General features: G+C 28.3%; 4 protein-coding genes across 10 annotated transcripts; 3 read left to right on the forward strand and 1 right to left on the reverse strand.

Moving 5' to 3' along the window:
• Positions 1–1,634: 1,634 nt before the first annotated feature.
• On the forward strand, positions 1,635–6,689 carry LOC123274880 (cytosolic carboxypeptidase-like protein 5). Of its 3 annotated transcripts, XM_044742657.1 has the most exons (10): positions 1,638–1,941; positions 2,262–2,404; positions 2,492–2,784; positions 2,877–3,487; positions 3,580–3,761; positions 3,832–4,132; positions 4,202–4,409; positions 4,492–4,653; positions 5,959–6,181; positions 6,252–6,413. In XM_044742657.1, the coding sequence occupies exons 2-10, from the start codon at positions 2,290–2,292 to the stop codon at positions 6,269–6,271; spliced, it is 2,115 nt and encodes a 704-aa protein (XP_044598592.1). In that variant the 5' UTR covers positions 1,638–1,941; positions 2,262–2,289; the 3' UTR covers positions 6,272–6,413. The 3 variants fall into 3 exon arrangements, with proteins under 3 accessions (XP_044598591.1, XP_044598590.1, XP_044598592.1); XM_044742656.1 differs by having other exon boundaries at positions 1,635–1,941; positions 2,259–2,404; positions 5,959–6,689; XM_044742655.1 differs by having other exon boundaries at positions 1,635–1,941; positions 5,959–6,689.
• Positions 6,690–7,446: 757 nt separating this feature from the next.
• Positions 7,447–10,624, forward strand: LOC123274882 (U-scoloptoxin(05)-Er1a). Of its 2 annotated transcripts, XM_044742658.1 has the most exons (4): positions 7,447–8,104; positions 8,406–8,561; positions 8,955–9,101; positions 9,942–10,624. In XM_044742658.1, the coding sequence occupies exons 1-4, from the start codon at positions 8,035–8,037 to the stop codon at positions 10,148–10,150; spliced, it is 582 nt and encodes a 193-aa protein (XP_044598593.1). In that variant the 5' UTR covers positions 7,447–8,034; the 3' UTR covers positions 10,151–10,624. The 2 variants fall into 2 exon arrangements, with proteins under 2 accessions (XP_044598593.1, XP_044598594.1); XM_044742659.1 differs by lacking the exon at positions 8,955–9,101 and having other exon boundaries at positions 7,669–8,104.
• A 3,040-nt stretch (positions 10,625–13,664) lies between these two features.
• LOC123274883 (coronin-2B-like) lies at positions 13,665–20,987 on the reverse strand. Of its 4 annotated transcripts, none has more exons than XM_044742664.1 (10): positions 20,714–20,845; positions 18,018–18,257; positions 17,323–17,520; positions 16,495–16,611; positions 16,086–16,400; positions 15,792–16,016; positions 15,475–15,684; positions 15,047–15,388; positions 14,515–14,583; positions 13,665–14,156 (listed from the first exon to the last, which is right to left on the reverse strand). In XM_044742664.1, exons 2-10 carry the CDS (start codon positions 18,033–18,035, stop codon positions 13,974–13,976), a joined length of 1,677 nt encoding a protein of 558 aa, XP_044598599.1. In that variant the 5' UTR covers positions 18,036–18,257; positions 20,714–20,845; the 3' UTR covers positions 13,665–13,973. The 4 variants fall into 4 exon arrangements, with proteins under 4 accessions (XP_044598599.1, XP_044598598.1, XP_044598595.1 ...); XM_044742663.1 differs by lacking the exon at positions 20,714–20,845 and adding an exon at positions 18,452–18,561; XM_044742660.1 differs by lacking the exon at positions 18,018–18,257 and having other exon boundaries at positions 20,714–20,987.
• A 396-nt stretch (positions 20,988–21,383) lies between these two features.
• LOC123274884 (eukaryotic translation initiation factor 4B-like) lies at positions 21,384–24,440 on the forward strand. The gene is made up of 8 exons (XM_044742665.1): positions 21,384–21,529; positions 21,771–21,887; positions 21,999–22,838; positions 22,929–23,196; positions 23,310–23,467; positions 23,572–23,674; positions 23,757–23,826; positions 23,910–24,440. The coding sequence occupies exons 1-8, from the start codon at positions 21,520–21,522 to the stop codon at positions 23,976–23,978; spliced, it is 1,635 nt and encodes a 544-aa protein (XP_044598600.1). The 5' UTR covers positions 21,384–21,519; the 3' UTR covers positions 23,979–24,440.
• Positions 24,441–25,000: the final 560 nt, after the last annotated feature.

The following is a 25,000-nucleotide window of genomic DNA, read 5'->3' on the forward strand; positions in this document are numbered from 1 at the left end:
TCATCTAAGCTTTAATTAGATCTATCTAATCTATAGTAAAAATCTTCTAAGTAATAAATTAAAAAGCGTTTCAATATATCACCGAAAGAAAATATTTTTATATTTTTTTGATTGGATTTAATATGACATTAAACGAACGTACATTAAAATTTACGGAAATTAGATTTTTCATGATATTGATAGTTGCAAATTATCTTTAGAACTTTGAAAAATATAAATATTTTATTTTCTAAAATTTTTAAGAATTCATATAGTTAAATAAAATATTTTTTCTAAGACTTTTGATGTCATTAACAGCCTTTCATTAATGAAACAAAGTATTATTGAAATAAAAATCTTAATACGATTACAGATAATATAAATTCGGAAGTTAAAATTAATTCTTGACAAGTTAAAAGAAAAGGTACAAATCATTATAAAATTACTCATGAAATAAGTTTAATATTGTTTGCATGATATATGAATTGGAATCGGATTATTTAATTTTTTTCCGGGAAATATAATTTCTAAGTCCATTTTTTCCGGTCTATTTTTTGCAAGGCTATTTTTTCCAACTTCCTGAAAAATAACTGACAAGATTTATTCAAAAACATTTATTGTCGTTCGGTTACTTTGCTTCACGGGTATTTAGTCGCATGGTTTTGGTTTCGCGGCACCATTGAAATCAACTCAGAATAGGAAATAAAATAGTTTTATGAATTTAGACTAATGCTTAATAATAATGAAATGAGTAGAAATGTCATCAATTAGTTTTTTTTTTCTTCAAAAATCAAGAAATAATAAGGCCGAATGTGTTATGTATGGATGATACATGTCAAAAATTTAATACATGATGTACAAAATTTAATGTTGTTGATAAGAATACGCTAAATAGGAGGATTCGATATCAGATTCTACTTTATATAATCATATGTAATGTTTTTTTTTTCCACTGTGCTCAACAACTCGATTAAATAATATGTGTAAACAGTATTCGATCAAAATAATTTACTAATTATTATTTTAGAGAAAAAGTTAATTACTAATTATAAAGAAATTGTAAAATCTTAAAATTTTAAATCATAACATGTCTTTCAGCATGAAAATTGTTGTAATTTAATGTACCTACTTTAATAACTTTTGTACTTGTAAGTTTCGCTTGATGTAAAATAACTATTGTATTGTAATTAAGAATTTGCGTATTTGAATAAAATTTGATTGATTTCATAAGTTCAATAGTTGTTTAAATTTACTAGGTCAATAAAAATTAATATTACTATTATAACTTTCTATGCTTTAAGATATGAATAACCAATAAATCTAGCTTGTAGTTCGGTTATAAAAATATCTAAATAACTACTACAAAGTTTTAATTTACAAATCGTAGATTAAATCGGAATAATCAAACAAAAATTTACCATAAAAATTTTTTTTTTCATAAATTTACATTCGAAATTTACTTTATCATCTACCCATATAATCCCGACAACCGATATTAATTTCCTCCAATATATAAAATATATATATATATATATATTAGTCTCACTTTAAGATCATTGCATCTCTTTTTATGACATCAAATTGTATTAATACACACACACACACGCACACACACACACACACACACACACACACACACACACACACACACACTGTATAATACATTGACACTTGACATAATATTTTTGCACTATACTATTTATACACCAACGTTACTATCATTATTATCCACATATATGGTACATAAAAGGTTTATCTAGTTTTATCAGTGTTTTTTAAAGAATATAAGAAGGATGGTGCTACGCAGTGGTTCATGAAAAAAGAAAAAAATAAAAATAAAATAAAATAATCCTGCTACAGAATGATTTGGATAAACATAAGATCAAAATATTTAAGTGTAAAAAAAAATGTATTGTTACTATTTAAGAATAATCTTTAACAGCAATGTTTATTGGTAAAAAGGTTTGTTATGTCTTGACGGATTGGAGGTCATTTCGATTCATCTGATTTATTTTTATCTATAAACACAATTAGAATATTATATATACATACGTATCCAATTAGTTTTTTTTTAATTGTTTTTTTTTTAATTGTACAAGTAATTAATGTCGACATGGTAAAACATATCAAATATTTATTACGACACTTGTGTCATTGGTTATTATTTTTTTATACATATATAATTACAAATGTCGCAACAAGACTTTGAGCATTGACAGAGTATATTTGTTTAATCAATTTTTTTGGTCTTATTAATACATTGATATTGATATTTTCTGCAGAGAGGCACGGCATAAGCAACTATTGGCCATGGCAACCACGGCCGACAGTATCACAGTTGCCGATTTTATTTTTTACAATAATTTTGATTCCGCAAACCTAGCTAAGGTTGAACAAGTTAACGCACAAGATATTGTGGATCAAGGTAATTTTGGTGATATTAATATTATGCCTTGTATTAGTTTGTTGACCTCTTTATGCCATGACGATAATATTGATTTTTTTGTTCCAGATGTTGGTGAGGCAATTGTTAATAAATCAAATAAAGTGCCTGAAGATCAGCAACCAGAATACGAATTCAATGTTTGGACCAAACATGATTGTCATGGAACAGAATTCCAGAATAATAACCGCACATGGTTTTATTTTGGTATTAAATCACCTGCTCAAGGTATTGTCGTTAAGTTCAATGTGATAAATCTTAATAGACAGTCAAAGATGTTCAGCCAAGGAATGTGTCCAGTTTTTAAAGTCATTCCGGGTCATCCTCATTGGGAGAGAATACGAGATAAACCGACTTATACAGTAAGTAATTTATTCTAAATACCTAAAAATATTTAATGCTTTTAATTGTAATTTAAAAATAAAAATACTGATTTGTATAAATGATTTTTTAGATGGACCAAAAAGGCAGCGAATTTACACTTTCATTTATTATTCGCACTCCAGAAAATCCTAAAGCCGTCATGTATGTCGCGTTCACATATCCATTTACATACGCTGATCTTCAACATTATTTAAACAGAATTGATGCACGAATATCTAAACAAAATTCATCAAATGCAGATGCTATTTATTATCATCGAGAGTGTGCTATTAAATCATTAGAAGATCGCCGACTTGAAGTACTGACTATTAGTTCTTATCACAATATTTCAACGGAAAGAGAAGATAATCTCAAAGGTTTATATCCAGAACCTGAGGAAAAAAGGTCATTTAAATTTCGAGGAAAAAGAATTGTTTTTGTTAGTGCACGTGTTCATCCAGGTGAAACCCCGTCCAGCTTTGTGTTCAATGGATTTTTGAATTTTTTACTCAATTTAGAAGATCCAATAGCTATAATATTACGCCGTATTTATGTGTTCAAATTAATACCTATGCTTAATCCTGATGGTGTCGCTCGAGGTCACTATCGCATGGATACACGTGGTGTTAATCTTAACAGGGTATATCTTAAGCCTTCATATAAAAATCATCCAACTATTTATGCCGCCAGAAGTCTCATAAGGTTTTACTTTTAATTTTTCTATATTTTGTCATAACTAGTACTTGAAAAATTTTAATTATTAATTTTTTTTGTTTTTCTTTTTCGTTACTTAGATACTATCACAACTTTTGTGAAGAAATAGTGGAAATTGATTCGTTTGATGATATGACGTCGGAACTTGATAAAAAGGGTATGGAAATCGTAAATGTAATGACAGTAGACAAACATAATTGCCTTCACCAACCAGACACCTATTGTGAAAGTTCAAAAAAAGATATTGAACTGATAAAGCCAAGTGGGTGTTTGTTTTTTTTTTTTCTTAATTATAATAGAACTTATGAATTAATGTTGATATTTAAACGTAGGTAAAGAAGAATCAACTGAATCTCAAAATAAAATATCAACAGCAGAAGGGGTTGACGAAACAAGTATTAAAAATGTCTGCACTATCGGTAATCCTCCAAGAAGTTCGGAAGATTCTGGATTATTTTTATACGTTGATCTTCATGGCCATGCTTCCAAAAAGGGTATATTTATGTATGGAAATTATTTTGATGATCCTGACGACACGATAATGTGTATGCTATTGCCAAAATTAATGTCAATCAACAATGCAAACTTTCACTTTACATCGTGTAATTTTACGGAAAAAAATATGTATCTTATGTAAGTATTTTATTAATTATTTAAAAATTATATTCCGCATTATTTGTATTATAATTTTGGTTTCAACAGTGACAAAAGGGACGGAATGTCTCGTGAAGGGTCAGGAAGAGTTGCTGTTTATAAAATGACCGGCTTAGTGCGTAGTTATACATTAGAATGTAATTACAATTCTGGCCGATTAGTTAATACAATACCTGCGAGAATACGTGACCTTGCATTTAAATCAACGGGGCACATGTTTATGCCTCCAAAATATACACCAACTGTGTTCGAAGAGGTATTTAGTTATTTAATGTTTTTTTTAGTTCAAATGTATTTTAGATAATGATAATAATGATAATAATTAATTAATTATCTAGGTTGGAGCAGCATTAGGTCCGTCGATATTGGACCTAACAAATAGCAATCCTAATAGTCGTTTGCCAAATAGTCAATATCGATCGTTAAGGGGAGTAAAATCATATTTGAAGTTGACTTATGTCAATAATCTTACCAGTGCTATCAACAAACCACGATCGAAGGTAAATGAAAACTCAGAAAATCTCATCAATATTGAAATAAGACAGTGTAGTCTGTCTTGAACACTATAATCATCATTATCATAATTCTTAACACTTTTTTAATATTGACTTTGCTACGCTTTTTCTTTTTTATTTAATTTCACATTAATAATGAAAATTTGTAATTTTTTAGCATCACTCATCACCAATTTGAGTGACATTTTTTTATATTATTTTTTGAAAATATGAAAATACTTAGGACTAAAATTTTTTTTTATTACTGAACAACTAAGTAGGATGACTGTGCACTAATTAATTTAATAATTTTTTAACATTATTTTTTAAAACGATAAAAATATATGTTCATAGAAATAGTACTTGTATAATTTTTAAATATTTGTAGGTAGATTAATGAATCCACTGACGACTTTATGCATATAATTGTTTACACCATAAAAGTATTCATTAAAAATGCGCTTTAGAAAATGAATATTGAAATCATCATGGTAAATTAAATAAATTGTTATTGTAAATAATTAGATAGTTTCGGGTTGTGATTAATAGATTATTCTGTTATGTGATGAATAAATTTATGAAATAAGTAGTAAATGATTTATTAATCGAACAAAATAAATTGGATAAAAATACATTTATAATCATTTTAAAATATTTAATTAGAACTTAAAAAGACGAAATCAAGTAGTCCCTGATGGTTTAATCTATTTCTTATAAGCTATAATGATTTTAATAATTATAATATTTATTTAAATCTTATGTCCGCCAAAAAAATGACTGATTAATTTATCTATAAATTTCCATAATTTATCTCAATATTACCTATTTTACTTCGATTTGTGTAAAAAAAAAAAAAAAAAAAAAAAAAAAGATGCGTAACTTATAAAATCAAAGAAATTTCCCACGTTATCGTAAAAAAAATTTATTTAAAAATATTTATGTAAAAATATCTGAAAATATATTTATCTGTGTTAATAAAATTCAAAGTCTTTTGGCACAAAATTTATTCACTTTTTTTTTCTTTTTATTTTAGTTCTATTATTGTTTTAATTTTAATTTATCATTCGCTCCAGCTTTATATCCAAGTCATAATCCTGATTAATGAAATGCACAGTTATGCTTGATACAATTTATATAATGTTTTAATTTCAATATTAAGTAGCAAATAGATCATAGAAATCATTCGGTAAGTCATTATTCTTCATGAATATTATTGTTTAAAAAAAAATAATAAAACATTAATGGTAAAAGTGTGAAAGGCTTTGAATAAAACAAGAGTTAAAAAATTATTAATAATTTATTATTGTACAGCATCAATCAATTCACGAAAATACGCTGAAGGATACGTGTATTGAGAACGTTATAACAACGGTGAATAATTTGCCATTGGAAGAAGTATCAAATGATAGTGATAAAGACGACAAAACTAGTCCAGTCAAATCACGAATCGTTCGAAGAACATCATCTCTGTGCAGTTCAGTAAAACGAATCAAAAGTGGAAAGCGAAGTGCCCGTCAACTGCCAACAACAAATCGTAAGTCTCTGAAGAATCAACGTCGAATAATGAATAATCTCGAAAATGGTCAGATGATTTCTAAAATCAGATCATCACGGCTTGGTGTGAAGACTGCCGCTCTTAAGCCATCAGTTGGACGTCGTCTTCTAGCGGACAAAAGTCATCTTCAAAAAATCATCAAGCATCCCACTGATAAGGAAATAATTACTGAGCAAACATCAATAATTAGAAATGGTACTAAACGACTTAAAATTTTAAAAGTCCGATCAGAAATGGGGGAATCATCCAAGTCAACGTCATCGCCACCACCAGTCTCGTCATCATCACTATCATCAACTGGTGAGAATTCAACATCTAAATCGAAAAGAGTCGGCTTTACTCGTGATAAAAGAACTAAAGGAAAGTTCTCGCGTTTAAGAAAATCCGAACAAGTTAAACCACGCAAATCGTCTTCCGGTAAGCTCATAAATAAATTTTAGACATTGGCGTGTGTTTACAAAAATTTTATAATGATAATTATTTATTTATTATTTTTTTTTTTTTAATACATCTATATAATTTCTATAGATTGTTTATATATTAGATTCAACGATTTAGTTTTTATAAGTTTAGAATTTTCTTCTTTAAAAATTTCATTAAAAATCATATCTCCAAGTATTAAAAAATAAAGAAGATAATTAATACTGTGATACGTATTTTAACCGTGATTTATTATTGATATTCTTTTATCAATTAATTAGTTAATTAACCCTTCGTTGGTCGCGCTTTTTTTAGTTTCTCACTCGCACTATAGCGAGTCTCTATAGGTTGAGTAGTTGTTAGGCGACGATTCGCTGATAGCGCGACCAACGAAGGGTTAACTAAAGCTCAGGAAGCCCACTCTTTAGTTATTATTGTTATGTGTTAGATATATGTTTACTGACAAAGTTATTAACAAAATTAATTATTGAAAATATATTATTTTATTTTAAAAATTATATATTAATTAAGTAATAATTACTTATATAAACTTTAATTTTTATAAGGCGACACGTGTGAAATGCACTATAAACTTACTCAAGATATAAACCATTCATTCACTCAAGTATTGATATCATATATAATATTTAATATTTAATAAATAATAAATAAAAATGATTTATATGAATATATATTAAAAAAATCTGTACTGATCTTTTACAACTCATATAAACAATAATAAAAGTCATACATCACCCTAATTTTTTTTTCATCTTTCAAAAACAAAAAAAGTAAATAATGTTAAAAGTGTGTTAATGGTATCTATTTGTAACTGAGTCATACATCTCAAAAGATTACAAGTAATAATATAACGGAGCATTAATTCAATGAATTGTGTGTGCATGTCAAACACATCTGCTCAAAAATATATAGATATAGATATGTACACAATAAAAAAAAATGTAATAGTAAAGCTAAGTAAAGGAAGGAGGAAGAAAAATAGTAGTTGTGAAAGAAAAGAGTATGGTAGGAGAAATTAAGGCCCCTACTCCACAGGGCGATGTCTTGACGTCACCAGGCAAATTCAAGCAACTACCAGTTAGGTTTGTTGCTTGTAAAAACTCGTACGGTACGCTTAGTAATTCAAGTTGTATCAAAGAAAGAGTCCACGCCAGGTAGAGGTAGAATAATCGGATAGTAAAGTAAACGGCAGGTCAGCATATACTATACATTGAAGAATTCAAACAAGTTCTGCATCAACTGCATTTATCTCTTTTAGTACTAATTTTTTATTGTATACCTGAGTGTTGTGACCTGAAGCAGGTTTACCTGCATGTTAATTCTATCATCCTACTAACACTACTGTATGTCAAGGGACTTTGAGGCGCAAGAAAGAAAATTTCATTGAGAAAATGGGTACCAGGGGCGTTATCCAATGGTCCATAGCATTTATCGGCCTACTAGTTGTTTTTATAGTACCAGGTAAGCCATTGTTTGATTAGATAATTCAACTGGTAAAAGTCATCATTTGTATCGGAGCGTCACTTGGGTGCGGTCGATAATATACACCAATGTTTTTATTATTAATTATTATTTTCAGGTAATTAAATCTCAATGTTGTTGTAAAACTTTCATTCTTACGCACAATTGTGTAATTTACAAAGTTTTTAAAACTAAAAATATATAAACCTCGTTTTTTAATTTAAAAATTTTATTTTAACTTATTTTTAAGTTTATTATTACTACATTTGTATTTTATTTTATTTTTTTTTGTTTTTATTAGCTAATGGAATTTCATGTTATCAATGTACTAGTACAAATAGTTCAAGTCCTTTTCAATGTAGCGAAAATTTGTCAAGTGATACTGATTTAAAAGCAACACCATGTAGTGATGTTTATGGAGCTAAATTTTGTCTGAAACATGTTGGACGATTTGAGGGTAAATTATCAAAATAAAAACAATTAACAACAAGTAGAAAAAAATTAACCATATTAAAAGTATCTTACAAAAATTGGTTAAAATAAGAAAATGCAGATACTTTATTTCTTCAATTGCTTAATACCATCATCAATGAGTCATCACATCCCATAAATTAATCATTTCATCAAATCACCTTTCTATCCATCATAAAAAGTCAAATTCAATTTTGTAATATCTATTCTTCTGAACTTAGAGGTTTCTTCTTACATCACATTGATATTTTTAAATTTAATCATAGATTCAATTAATAATACTAATAATAATAATCACAATAATAATTAGCTATCGTAATTAATCCTTAAGCATATTACTAACATAATGGAATTTATTTTTTAAATTTAATTAATCGAGTACTGGGAATCAAATGCTATCAGTGTACAACGGAGGAAGACTGGAAATGCGGTGATCATGCTTTAGTGGTGGAAGCAATGACACTTAAAAGCTGCGATTTTGTTGATAACGCCCAGCATTGTGTCACAACCGTTGGGCGATATGGAGGTTCTTAATTCATTAACACTTACATCTTTTTTTTTCATAATTATTTAACACATAAAAATCTCAGAAATCACATTCATATTAAAAAGAAAAAAATTATTCAGAATTTGTTAGAATTATTTAAATATAATGCAAGATATCCGTTATCTGTTTATTTACAAATTTTTTTTTTTTTTTTATAATTAATTATTTTTCTTTTATTTATTATTATGTTATTATCATCTCTCTCTGACATTTGTGTATTTGGAAATTAATTAATTAAAAAAATGTTATTAAGTAAATAAGATATATTTTATTTATGCTGATAATGATATCAATATAATTAATTACCAAAAGTCATTGACTTTATTATAATTACTTGACCTTGTTTGTCTAAAAATCAAAAGAATTCATATAAGTAATTTTGTGTTTTGATAATTACGTAACATTAAATTTGAAATTTAAATATATTTTATTTATGAAATAGACTCTTCAACGATTTAAATGTTGAACTTGAATTATAAAAGATTTGAAAGTTAAGTATAGTTCATGAATTTATCAAAAGATAAAGGCTATTAAGTTTTTATTAGTTACAATAGAGATTTCAAAACTTGTTAAAGTATTGATTATCTATCAATAAGTGAAATTTTTGACGCCGTACGAGATATTGAAATCTAATACTTTTGATTACTTTAATGACAAAAGTTTTTTTTATTTTCAACAAGAAAAAAGTATCGCTTTTAATGAATAATTTTTTTCTTCAGCTTATCTCTATTAATTTATTGTACTCCTTCGCTTGCTTATTTTATTTACTGGATAGAAGAATATTTTTTGATAAATAATATATTGACATGTTAATATTAGGTGGGGTCGGAACCAAGCGTATGTGTTCGTCAGTTGATTTGGGAAACACGTGCAGCTATGATCTTGGTCAGCCTGGTGATACATTGAAGTATCGCACCTGTGTATACACATGCTCTACTGATGGATGTAATCCAGCTTCAACACATTTACCAAACGTAATTACAATCGTTGCTTTAACTTTAGCTATAATCTACTTTTTTCGGAGATAAAAATGAGTCAAACTCGTAAAAAATAATATTAATTTAATTATCTTTTTGTATAAAATTTTAATATCTCCCAAACGTTCCGTCCACTGAGAGCCAAATGATCTAAGACATAGTCTTAGTTTTATAATTTGTTTTTTTAAGAAAATTTATGCCTAACGTATTTTTCTAAATATTAGAAAATATTGAATAGTAATCATATACTTAGTATATTGATAGATCCGTAATAATGAACAAAATTTATTAATTACTATTATAATTAATAAGTTATGACAAACTAATTAGATGTTTATGTTAAAATAAAATAAAATAATATAGCTAATAAGTCATAGGCTGTAAAAATACTTGAAAAGATTCCGTCCAATGCTCAGATTATTTATTAATAAATAATCTAAAAGTTATTGACTCACATTTATACGTCCTTTTTTATGAATAAATATTAAGTGTTTAATATTGTACAATAAATATTTATTACTATGATGCGTTGATTTATTTTTTATAAGCCGACAATTTATTGTGGTTGCTGAGATTTCACAATAGTTTTTCAAGGATCATGAACGAAAATCAAAGAAAAATGTTTGATAAAATAACCTTTCTTCAATAAATTAATTAATGGTGCTGCGGCTAGATAACCGTGGACAAAATAACTATGTGAAAGAATAATCGCAGATAAAATAACCGAACGACAAAATATTATAATAAAAATATTTTCGCATTAACACACAAAATTTATGAAAAAAGTCATATCAAAATAACAAGCTTGTACTTGTTGTTCTATTTTTGAGGGATTAATTATAAACTTTTACGATCTAGATATTTTGTCGTGTGGATATTTTGTCTATGGTTATTTTGTCATTTGATTATTTTATCCAAGGTTATTTTGTCTGCCGCTTTTTTGTTACAGCACCAAAAATTTGTAACACGAGACTGACACTTGAAAAAAATATTCTAGTCATATACTGCTTTAATAATTACAATACTGATAGTAATGTTGTAATTCAAAAGATAAAAAATTATCGTACACCTGTTGCTTTTTGGTCATCATTAATATAAGCACCATAGTTGTTTTCAACCGAAATTGAGTAAAATTATGTAGTAATCTATTTCTTTGGTTTTATAATTTATTCAAGTTATAACTATACTCTTTACAATATTCGAATGAAGTTAATTAAATCTCACAATAAATAATCAATCCCGTAGAATATAGTTATCAGAAAACGATACAATAGATAAAGTTCGTGTATAAGTAATAATGTCAATATAGTACTTCGCGATTACAATAATACAATGCGTGAAATAAAGGAAAATAGGATGTGTCCTAGACCGTAGGTGTGTGTATCTCAGTGGCTGAGGAAAATCTGCCTCATGCCCCTTGACTCTTGAGGGTGTTAGCCTTTGCTAACACTTAGCGTTGGTCTTGGGGTCCCGTGACGTCATGAGCCCCTTGAATGCCGGGGAAGGGATTTTATGGCCCAAAGAGTACGGTAGTTGACGCAAAATTTCCGAGAGTGGAAAAGTACTCCCACAATTAATAAAATTAATTCAGGCGCCGTAATAAAAAAATCGAAAATAATTTTTGATATTTTTTGAATTACAACATTAAATTATTATCAGTATTGTAATTATTAAAGCAGCTTATGACTAGAATATTTTTTTCAAGTGTCAGTCTCGTGTTACAAATTTTTGATTATTGCGCAGTAGCATTTAAAATATGAATCATGGACCATGATTCATGGTTTGAGAAGAAGTTATCTTAGTATATTATATTATACATTGAAATTTGTGTTGCGATGTTTTCTGGGGGCAAATATTAATGAACCTCATTTAGACCTTGCTTGGCTATCATCAATCAACCGGACGTTATACTTCTTGGACTGTTGTTTGTGTCCTTGGTATATATGATAAAAAGAAACACCTGAGATTGATCCATGATGTAGTTAGATATCGTAATAATAAAATGACTGATAGTCTTGCGCTGATTTTTGGAAAGACTCTTTACGAATTACTATTAAAAAATTATTTAACGTTCGTTCAATATATGTTAAAAATATAAATAAAGGTTAATAAGGTATCAATTTGACTCCATTTGATTTTATAATAATAATTACCTCTAAAAAATTATTCATTTTTATTCAATTAAGCTACAAATTATAAAATGCTTGACAATAACCCATGTAATGTTTATCATTTGTATATGAATGAATGAATATGTATTATCATTGCACACTTCTAATATGCGTTGAGTGCGCTTCACGCTAGTTTAAAAAGTAAGAAAATTTTCTAGTATAAATGTCGATTATTTGTAAAGTATTTAAAATCATTTCTAAGTTTATGTATTTTCTTTGGCATTTTGTAATCTATCTTATCCTTAAGGCATCTGTTTTACAAATATATTCTTTATTTATTGTAATTTTAATTCATTTAATTTCATATATGAGTACTTTTTACCACGTTTATAGTTTAGAAAGATTTTTCCAAATGATATTTTTCTATCGACTATTGCACTTTTGTTTTTATAATAATTTATATATGACATTATATAAAAAAAGCAACTTTATATATAATAACATTAATAACAAATTTTAATTGGCAATTATGTGCGCTTAGTGTTTATTATAACTTTTTAAAAACTCTTTAAAAATCGTTTTTTAATCGCAGCTACGTACATATTTTGTTTTATTTTATTTTTTTCGTTATAATGAATAATAATCGATGATTACATTTTATTTTAGACACATAAAATTTTTATTCCAGTAAAAAGGCGGCAGTTTTTATATTTAGTTATTATCAAGGCACGCTATATAGATGTGTATTAAATATGACAGCGTAGTTCATTTTTTATCAAAAAAATTTATAATTAAAATAACTACATCAAATACGAAACCACTTTGTGCAATTTGATTATTTTCATAACTCTCAGAATTTATGAATATTAAAAATAAATTGGAACTTGGGGTTAATTTTAAAAAATAATAATTAGACTATATGAGGTACGAAAAAATACGTATAAATATTGTGATATACAAAATTAGTACAATAATAAATTAGTAGTATGAATTTTCGTTAATTAATCGCAAATACTTAGTTTTCAATTATTATCAAGATAACATTTTTTTTCTTCAATGATTTTGATCGCTTTAAACCAAAAATAAATCATTAATTTCTAAGTAAAATTGTCTAAGAAAAAAAATATATTGCTATTATCAAAAAATAAAATAATATTTATTAATTATAATACTTATTGTTGGGAAAAAAAAAAAAATTAAATTTATAAAAAATATAAATTAAAAAAAAAATAACTTTTTTTTTTAATGAAATTACGCATTTCAATTCATGATATGCATAAATAAACAACTAATATAAATTCATCAATAATTAATTACAATTTATATATAAACGAAAAAATACTAATACAATAAAACAAGGGAAAAAACAAAAAATTTAAGGAATGAATCACAGAGAATCTAAGGTTGGAAACCTTTTAGATTACTACTCTAAAAACAATATATAATATATCAGATAAATTTACCGCAAAGAAATACTTTGTTTCTTCTATTTGTATAAATGAAAAAAACCAAGAAGAATAGTTATATTCACTCTATCAGTATTGTTTAAGACATTAATTGTTTTTTGCTATCTTTATGATGTGAAGCTTTGTACTGAAACTCTTAATATATAAATTTTTTATAATTCATTGTAGCTTCAAGCAGTTGATAAATAAACATTATTTTCTCCACTCTCTGCAGCGATTAAGCATAAATTTTGTGTCTTCGAACAATAAATCGTTATATAAATAGTTATTTATATATAAATATAAAAATAAATTGCTTCAGTGATTCTGCAATTTTCTTAGCTGCTCTTCAAGTTCTTTGACACGCAGTTGACTGTTAGCTAATTGTCGCTTGACCAATCGTAATTCATCCATTTGTCGTACATAAGCTAATCGGAGCTCAGCTTCATTATTCGGCACATCAACAGACTCAGAAATTTTATTGTCCGATGAATTATTGTTCTGTACAGAAACATATTATTTATATCGATTTCAATTAATAACATCGTAACAATGATAATTATACTATTTAATCTTAACTTTCATTTCATTCATATATAATTAATATGTACATGCTTTAATAAGTAATCAGATAGCAAATTAAAGCGTTATAATTGATAACTTATATAAAATGAAAATGGTTCATCTTTTTTTACCATGCTCTGATTGTTAATAATGAAGTTGTTAATCACAATGATGCTCCAGCGATGATTTAAAGTCGTTCGATGACAATTACAACGATTAATAGTTATCAAATCAATTAATTCAACTTTGAGATGACAATGAAAATAAAAGAAAGAATCTTTGACAGTTAACCTACCTTGTAACAATTCGTATAGGCTCCAAACTTGCTAACGAGCTCATAGAATTCGGTGCTACATCTCGGTGTCTGAACCATGCAAAGTGTTAGTATTGTACACATTCCGATAAATAAATAAACAAACATTTAAACAGACTCAAATTTTTCGATAATAAACTGATCTGAGAAATTCTATTCAAGTAAAGAATTCATATTATTTTAATTACTCAATTTAAGTACATACTATAAAGATGTTTGTATATTTAAATTTAAATAAAACAGCATAAAATACAATAAACTTTATCGATAGCAACTTGAGCTTTGTTTTGAAAGTAATTGTAATAATATAAAAAAATAAAAAATTTATACGCACATTCATTGTATTGAAATGTTTTAAAAATAAATTCACTTTAATAATAGCTGTATAATTTAAACAAAAGCTTAGTTACAATCGTAAAGAGAAGCCAACTATGTTACAGTTCAACAGACAAACAACTAATACATAATACATAGAGTAAAACAATGCGAACGAATGCACAATTAAATTTCTCACCTGAATAGTCACATGACCAAATCTCTGTTGCAGCTGATGAATTTTTGTGCTCTGATTACTTGATGTTTTCTGACTTTTCTCGGAAATATCAAGATCTATTGATCTGTAGTCAGGTATTGTTTCCGTGGATAAAAATGCAAATTTTTTTTTCGTGTTGGTATCTGTCGCTGGTGTTAATTGAGCTGGTTTATAAACACGCGGTTTATGAGTTGTGATACCTCCACCAGTTTTTAGTGATATTAAAATCGGTGGACTGTTCATTCCGCTGATCCAATCTTTTGCTGACAAACTGGGAGTTGTTCCAACTGTATCGGGGTACAAGTCTTCTTGAAATTGGTCGCTCTATCATAATAGATTTAAAAAAGATTAGATATCACAATATAGTAGCTAATAATGTCTCAACTCTCTATTGATCTTTTAATACGTACTTTTCTTGGTACTATCATTGAAATCGGTTCGCACATACCACGAGTAGCGTGTAACTTAAAAAACCTGAATACTTCACACGTGGATGTGTTAATACCTCGCTTTGGCATGACGCCCAGTCCTCGCTGAGGATTACCCGATATAAATTGACTCAAGTAATGTAACCAAGGGGCTTCATTTACAACTTCGTAGTATCTTATGTTACCGTCTCCCTAAAGTAAATAAAGTATATAATATTTATTTTATTTTAATGCAATAAGCGTAATAGTATCATAAGATTATTTTTCTTGTCTATTATTTCATTGTTTTTTTTTTTTACCTTGCCAGCAAGATAAACCATGTTAGTATCGTTATCACAAAATGGGAATACGATTCCACTTGACGAATCTATCGTTTCACACGTAAGCGGACTTGACAAATCATGCTGACTCCAAACGGCGTACTGGCGATCAGAGTGTCTACTGAATCCAGTCGTCAAAAGACGTCCGGAACCACCAAGAAATACAACTTTACTTGCTTTTGTTCCTGCATGACATATTCCTTCCTGATAAAGAATTTTTGAATTAACACAAAAGCGATACATTACTATTAACTAATTAATCAATGTACGTACAGAAATAACAATGCCCGAACGTGGCTCAAAAACTCGCAACTTTTTGTCTTTACAAGTAGTAGCTAATAAACTACCATCCCTATTTAAGGACATACTGTAAATAACATCTGGATGGCGATCAATAATATTTATTGCTTCTCCGCGATTGATATCCCATACAATGACAAGGTGATCGAACCCGGCGCTAAATAGAATATTATCAGCGACTGGATGCCATTCTATGTAGGCCACACGACGCTTGTGACCCTGTAGTTCAACTAGCCACTCATTGAGATTCCTTGAAAGACCACCGTCAGGTATATGCCATAGCTTGACCTAAAAGAAAAAAAATAAGCAAATGTACTGTAATGCGACAAAATACAGTAATAAAAATAAATTATAATAATTAAATTTGAAAAAAATATCTTACCGTACAATCATCGGAACATGATGCGATGACATTATCATTAAATGGATTCCACTTAATATCCAAAACAGGACCTGTATGTCCAGTTACTCTATTTGCATTAAAATCCAATCGTCCTGTCTATAATCATTAATCATAATTAATTAGATAAAAATTAAAAATTTTAATGTACGAATTATAAATAATTGAGAGAGAATTTTGGTTGGGTCAAGTGAATTAATTATCTTGTTGTTACACTCGTCTTTTCACGCAATGATCATGTCTCTGAATGAAAGTAGATTAAAATTGTATATATAATAGCATCTGAAGAGAGCGAGCGAGAGAGAGATCAAAATACACTGTAATGATCGTAGTAAATTTAAGAGAGCCGATTAGCATCGCGAAATAGCCAGTGAAAGTACGAGAGTTAGTCTTTGGGCAAATACTGTACAGCATAGCGCATCTATTCTTCTTCTACTCGACTCAACTCGTAATCATTAACGCTTTTCCACACATATTTATATTACCACCATTTACCATCTATTACATATGTGTACATGGTGCTATATACAAGGTCATGAACGTTTGTATATAAATGATTCATGTATGTATACTAATGCTACTTAAATAATTCAATACATGAGTTTCAACAGCCAACGTGTTATATATCATTTCATCTCTTTTACTCACATTCTCATCTCATTTAAAACTAGAATTTATTTTCGAACGCAAAAGAGCGTTTCGGCATTTCCGCTTAATATAAAAACGTGTATATATTTTTACAAGGATTTAAGGCTTAAAAATAACAGTCAAGTTGTTTAAATTAATTATTTTTTTCTCAATAATACTTACATTATCAAGAGGAATTACAAGAAATGCACCACCACCAGCTACTTCTGTGACAATAGCCAGGAATTTTGGATTGACTGCACAAAATTGTGAGTCATGAGCATTTTTAGTGATTTTTATATTGTCGTAACATTTATCCCGCTTCGCCGGTAGGCCATACACATGTCGGAATTTGCTACTCCGTACTCCGCGGAACCATGACTGTAGAAAAAAAGTAATTAATTACTATTATTATTCATTTTATCTATTTTTAAAAAGTGTACATCTTTAATTAATATTATTTTTTAGTTTTCTGTTGTCACATGAACGTATCAACGTTTCGATTATTGAATTCTACCAAGCGAAACCTTCGTAAGTGAATCTGTTGAATCAAAAAAATTTCAAGTCACGCTATAATTTCTGTTTTCTTTTCTCCAAAGATTTTTTTTTCCGTTACAGAAATATTAATACTTAAATGTTTCTGCACCATAGTTACTCGGCTTTATTGATTAGAAATAAACAAAGGAAAAACCTCAACCTATTTTTTCTAAAGTTTTATTAATTATTTTCTATTTACAAGTGCCAAATTATTACTGTACTTTTAATTCATATTATTTTTAATTTGAATCATAAATATATTTACTACTTACAGTAAAAATTAAAATAATTAAAAAAAAATAAATAAATAAAAAATAAAAATTGAAACAAAAATTTCTTACCTGTTTATCATTAGTCATATTGATAAATCTTAATAAATTTCAAAGTGCTCAACGTTCATGTGTGTTCGACAACTCATACAGTGGGCTTTCCAATATTCAAGCTCAATGCCCATGCAAAATAAAATTTGTACAAAGTAGAAGTACAGAACAGACCAACTAGTACACAGCAGACAAAATTTTCTGTAGATTTTCTGTTTAGTTTTTTAATTGTACTCTAAGGGTAGACACTTGACTTCTTTACTGAAATTAAGTAAGAAAAAAAAACACTAACGACAAAATCATAAAAATAATCAAACAATAAATAATAAAATAAAATAAAAGATACTAATAATAATAAATAAATAATTAATGTGAAATGATAGAATGACTACTAATAAAATGAGGAACTTTATGAATTATGGATAAATATGATGGAATGTGAAATTAAAACGCACTATAATTTAAGGCTTGTGAACAACTCCTCTGATGAAGATGTACATCAAGCAAGCGGTCGGCTGTTACTGAACATTACCAGAGAACGGAACGTCAGCGGTTGTAGACTCCCTTCTTCATGCATTATCGTACATACTCTACTGCTTATGCTATGTACTATCATATACTCGTAATAGCTAGTATTGCTTTGTACTTTATACATTAACTGCACTAACTAAATATCATGCTATTATATGCACATTGATATCAATAATACACGTGAGATATAATAGAATATTTAGCCTCGGTACATATAACACGTATATTTAAACGTTAATATTAAAAAAAAGAAAAGCTTTTATTACATTTCCGGATAATTAAATATTAAATTTTTATCAATATTTTCAATATGCTCTTTTCTATTTTTTACTTAAATTTAAATATAACGCAGTAATTTATTAATTATTCACTTAAAGTTGCAATCAAATTTATCAATTAATTACAGAACTATTGATTAGACAGAAAGAGATTATTCATAGATTTATTATGGTAATAAATTTATAAAGCAGATTTAACGTCTGAAGTCGATAAATAAATGAGCAAACAAATAAAAATAAACATTTGTCGTATCGATTTCACTAAGAGAAAATGTCATCGTTTACTTTACAAACTTGTTTAGAAGAATGAAGAAGAGAAAGAGAAAACTTAGCAAAAAAAATGAGTAAATAATAGATAAATAAAAAGCTATGAAATGAAATTAACTAATGGGAAACGTGTGTCTCTGCTGATTTATTAGATATTACATATTTTCAAAGAAAACAAGAAAATTGAAAGCGTACAAAAGCTTTCGCTTTATTGCTATTACATTGTTTAAGTTAAATACTTAACTAGTAAATTTAGAAAATTTTATTTTTTATTATGAAAGCAAATTTATTTACTAGTTCTTTTTTGCTTATGAATTATAAAAATTAATAAATAGTGATGCGCTATTCATTAAGTAAGTATGCATGATCATCGATCACTCTCAAGAGTTTAATAGCTTTTTAATCGTGTGTGGTTGATTAGCTCATCGTAAAATGAACCACGAGCCCAGGAAAATAACGCCGGGAAAATCTTCTAACAAGGAGGAGAAAGGTGACAATTAAAGAGGGAGAGGTATTTTTAGCGAGGTCATTTCAAAAGTCAATAAGGATCGTATTGCACAGGTGAATTTCAATTAACTTAAATTTAATTAAACAATCAAGAACTAGTTAATTAGTTTCATATTATATACAATATACTCATTGTTTATTATAATAAATTGTTATATTATTAACATCGTAATCATTTAATGGAATATTTTAATTATTCAAAGTATACATCAGTTATATAAAAATAATAGTCTCGATAATTTTTTATTTCTCAGTAAGCGATGTGAGATTCAAATTAAGATTTCACTGTTGGCTTTATTTGTAAAAGATAAATTATTAGTGAACAAAAAAAATTTTCTTCCGCAATTAATAGAATAAAAATAAATTTACGAGCTTTATTAAAGATAATACAGCAATTTATTATATCTCAGGTGATTATCAATAGTTTCGATATGATTTAAAACAGATATAAATAATAAATAATTATAATTATCATCATGATCCTTATATTACGGAGTATATTATATATTGTGTATCATGATATTTGTTATATCGTTTAAACGTATGAACATCATTGCAATTATTACCAACGGACACGCTGTCCGTCTAACTAATTACGGTCCATTACCTAATTTGTACTAATTAGTTTACTGAACTTGCTCTTTTATACACTGCAATTTCAATTCACTACATTTAAATTGAAAGCAATATTTTTAGATGAAACGTTGTTTTTTCAATAATAATTAAAAAACACAAATTTACAAAACTAGAATTGAAACTCTGAAATATTGTACACATTATTCCAGTAGATATCAGAAAGCCCCAAACGTCAAAATATTAATTGTGCTTTTATACACTTGGGAAAGATAAAAAAAAAAAAAAAAAAAACATTTTTTTAACTCATTTGAACTATATATCTTATAGCTAAATGTCAAATATCAAGCATGAAATGATGATGAATAATATAATGCCGGCTCTATAATAAAAATTTAGACTATCAGATAAATCAAAAGCAAAGTCATAGCAAACCAAGCTGTATCTCATCCTGTGTGAAGAAAAAAGCAATTTTATATCATGAATGTACTGATAATAAAATGATAATGACAGAAAAAAATTATAATACAAAACACGATGAAAATAATCATATTTCCTTACTCTTTCGCTGGGTTTATAGCAAGCCCTGGCGTCGACCATGTTGCTCAACAAGTTGTGTTGATCATTGTTGGCTTCTTTACTTAACTTTGATTCAAATTCCTCTTTCACCTTAATCATTTCACGGTCTCTTACACTGTGACCCATGTAAACAAAAAAAAGCTTGATAGTTTGTTGTTTACGTTTAGTTATTGTTATTGTTATCGCTGATAGGAAGGAGTACACCTCCACTTATATTATTGTCACTCGTTGCTTTTTTTTTAAAGACACAACACTCTCATAAATTAGTCTGAATTATTTATTGTAAAATTATTGATTACAGATAATAAACAAATTTTTTTTTGCGACAATCAACTGTGTAGATTTTGCGTTGTTAACTGTACATTCTACCTTACCGGTGCTTAAATGTATGTAAATAATGACTTTTTATTTTTTATTCTGTGTAATAATAAGTGATTTTAGATTTTGACTTACAAAAAATATTATAAATTTATAGAATATAATTTTTTTCGTAATTAATATTTTTATATAAGTTCATAATTAGAGTTGTTTTACTTTTAACATTTTAACAGTAGCTGACAACCAATCAAATGTAAGAATTGATTACACGTTTCAAATAGTGACATTAAGGACTATAGCCAACTTCAAAACGAAAAATATTTAACTGTAGATTGTAATAGAATATAGGAAGTTTTATTTTTGCAATCATTATATTTCATGTACCGAATTTTATTGTCGTGCATTTCATGCCTTACGGATCGAGAATTTAATCGTGCTTACTAAGAATTTTGCACGTTTAAAAAATAATTATGTCTTCACGTAAGTTATAAATATGTCAAAATTATTTATCTATCCACGTAATAACGATAGTTATATTCAGTTATTATTCATAAATACTACAATTATACTTCTTTATTTAGTGTAATACATAACCAAATATATTGATAGAAGTTAACATGCGTTTTGTACGCCTCATTTTTATTGACTGTTTTATCATTAAGTAAATATTTTTCCTCTGATTATGGTGATTGTAAGTGTATATATATATATTCATTTGTAGGTAAGAAAAATAAAAAAACCAAGGGACAGACTCTTGCATTAACGGAGTTTTTGGGAGGAGTCCCGACAGTCCCAATCAAGTCAACCAACTGGGCTGACGATGTTGAAGACGAACATGGTAAATATTTACTTATTTAATGTTGATGATTTTATTTTTATTTCTGATAACTTTTGATTGTCACTTTATAATTAAAGATAACGAAAAATATTAATTTTACTCCAATTATAGATCTTGGGTCGTACATGTCAAGAAGCAATAAAGAGCCGGTTGTTTTACCAACGGCCCCTCGAGCAGCTCGTGGACCAGGAGTTGATGAAGAGAATATCCCGACGAATCCACCTTACGTTGCTTATATTTCAAATTTGCCTTACGATGTAGTTGAATCAGATCTTGCTGATTTCTTTGAAGGCATGGAGGTATCTAATATGCGTCTTCCCAAAGATTCAACCAAGCTACGAGGGTATGGTTACGTTGAATTCGCAGATCGTCAAAGTCTTATTGATGCTCTTTCAATGAGCAATACGATGATCAAAACAAGACGTGTGAGAATCGAGGTATCTAATAGCAGCAACGATGATCGTCGTGGTGGCGGACGCATGGGAATGGGTCGTGATAATCGGCGTGATGGATACGACGATCCGGAACGAACCGCGGGAGATTGGCGTAGCAAGCCCCGAGAAGAACCATCTGGTGGAGACGATCGTTTCCGAAGTCGTGGATTTGATGCTCGCGAACGACGGGGAGAGGATCGTGAAATTGATAATAAACCCGGCGGTTGGCGGGAGGGCGAGCGCAGTGCTCCAGCTTTCAGCGAGAGACGTGGTTTCCGTGGTGGTGATGATGATAAACGTGGAGGTGGATTCAGGGATGAGGAACGCGGTGGCAGTTCATCTTTTGGTGACAAACGTGGATACCGCGATGATGACAAACGTGGATTTAGGGAAGGAGGAGAAGGTCGTCGTGGGTATCGAGATGATGATGGCCGTCGTGGTGGATTCAGAGATGATGAATCTAATTCTAGTACTTGGCGTTCTGAACCATCTGCTCGACCGGTTGCTGATAATCCTCGTAAGTTTTATTTATAAATATTGACTTTTTATTCTTATTAGATATATTTGTAACTGACGCATTGAATTTTTATTTTATAAATTCATTTAGCATCCGCTGAACCACGGACAAGGCCAAAATTGAACTTGCAGCCACGTACTAAACCGATAGAACCGATTGCTGTAGTAGAACCAAAGGTAGAAGAGGAAGAAGTTAAACAAGGAGAAACAGAAGCAGAAGCAACTCCGGCTCCAGCACCAGTACCATCAGCTAATATTTTTGGTGCTGCTAAACCCGTTGATACTACTGCCCGAGAACGCGAAATTGAAGCACGTCTTGCTAAGGCTTCATCTGAGAAAGCAAACAAGTCTGATGATGGGTAAACATCATTGTTTTTTTGTTCTATTAATGCTTTTTTTTTTCTTATGCTGATGTAATTCTATCGATTGTTTTCAAATACATGATTATGACGCAATTGTTATTCAAACACAGAGAAAACAAAGCCTGGCCGAAGCGCAACGGAGAAGGTCGTGGTGATCGTGAAAAAGAAAAGCCACGATCCGCGTGGCGCTCAGATCAAGATTCTAACAGAGGAAGGCCAGTGGACAGACGTCAGGATCCTCCTCGAGGCAATACCTCTGGTCGTTACGGTACTTTTTTTTTATTTTTTTGTTCCATTAGTTTAATAATTTTTTAATTATAACATCTGTTTTATTTAATATTCATTTTTTAATTTTTTTTTACTTTTATTTAGAACAACGCGGTGACTCTCAAGGAGATTCAAAGAGTCACAATTCACGATCTGGTAATTATCGTGGTGACGGTAAATCCACTGACTCTCGTCGTCATCCCGAGAGGTAAAATTTATTTTTGAATATTTATCTACATTCATTGAAAATACTGTAATGATTCTAATTATTGTTGTTGTTAACTATTCAGAGAACGTAGATCCAAAGATCGAGAAGATAACGTTCCACCAATGCCGAAAGCCACTGATGAAGAAACTCCCGTAAGTCATATGGAACCAATATTTTCTAATATTCGATAAAAATATATTGATCTAACATTTAACAATTTTTTGTATTATTTCAGAATTTTGTGGCTTCCAATAAATATTCCATGCTACCAGAAGATGTGGACACTGATAACATCGATAATTAGTTTGCTCATTCATGATTAATTAAAATTGTGCCACAATGATCATGATCTACAATTTGTTTTATCTGCATTGATCGATTAACATATAACAGCGTACGGTTTACGACTAAACATGTGAACTATCTTTCGTTTTTTTTTTCTTTGATTAATTTCACTTTACATTTTATATTTTCGTTTATTTTACAACTTATGTTATTGATGATTATTATTAATATTATTATCAATATTATTATTGTGTACCTATTCATCAATTTATTCATATAGAGTGATCGTCGATTGTTTATTGGAAATAATTTATAATAAAATAATAAAAAATACAAAAATTTATTAAATATAAAAAAAAAAAAAACAAAAATACAAATAACGCTAATAGCTTAAAAGCCTAATTTTGGGGAAACTTGAATTTGTATCTAATGAATAGTTTCTTTATATGTATTGTACAATATATCTGATGTAAATGTAATATAATAACCAATTTTAAACAAGCACATAAATTAAAATCTTCAAGACGCGAAAATAGTAATAAAAATAATAATTTTCATTACTTTACATAAGGCCAAGGGGCTTGATATAAAAATATCCAATAATTAAAATTTTTAGTTTTAAAGACGAAATATACTCGAATTTTTGTTGATAATTTGTATAAAAAAAATTGAAAAAACAAGATAAAATGATTTTATAAAAACAAGAATAAATAAATAAAATAATTAGATCAACCACTTAATAGTATCTTCAAAATATAGTTTATGATATCTACAAATTCGTTGCTTAACATAAATAATTTAAATTATTAAATAATACATTTATTACTGTGAAGTTGTTTGAGCTAATTGACGTAATTGCTTCAAAACTGTTTCCATCAATTTTTTCTTATCTCTTTCGCTCTTTTTTAGTACAGAAAATACATTTTTTTTATCTGACTCGCGTAATCTGAATAAAAGAAAAAAAATTATTAATAAGCGTACATTTTTTATTAAATTAAAAAAAAAAAAAATAGAAATAAGAACATACTTTTCTAATAATAA

Source organism: Cotesia glomerata, unplaced genomic scaffold (genome assembly GCF_020080835.1).
Source record: "Cotesia glomerata isolate CgM1 unplaced genomic scaffold, MPM_Cglom_v2.3 scaffold_87, whole genome shotgun sequence".
NCBI classification, from domain to species: Eukaryota; Metazoa; Arthropoda; class Insecta; order Hymenoptera; family Braconidae; genus Cotesia; species Cotesia glomerata.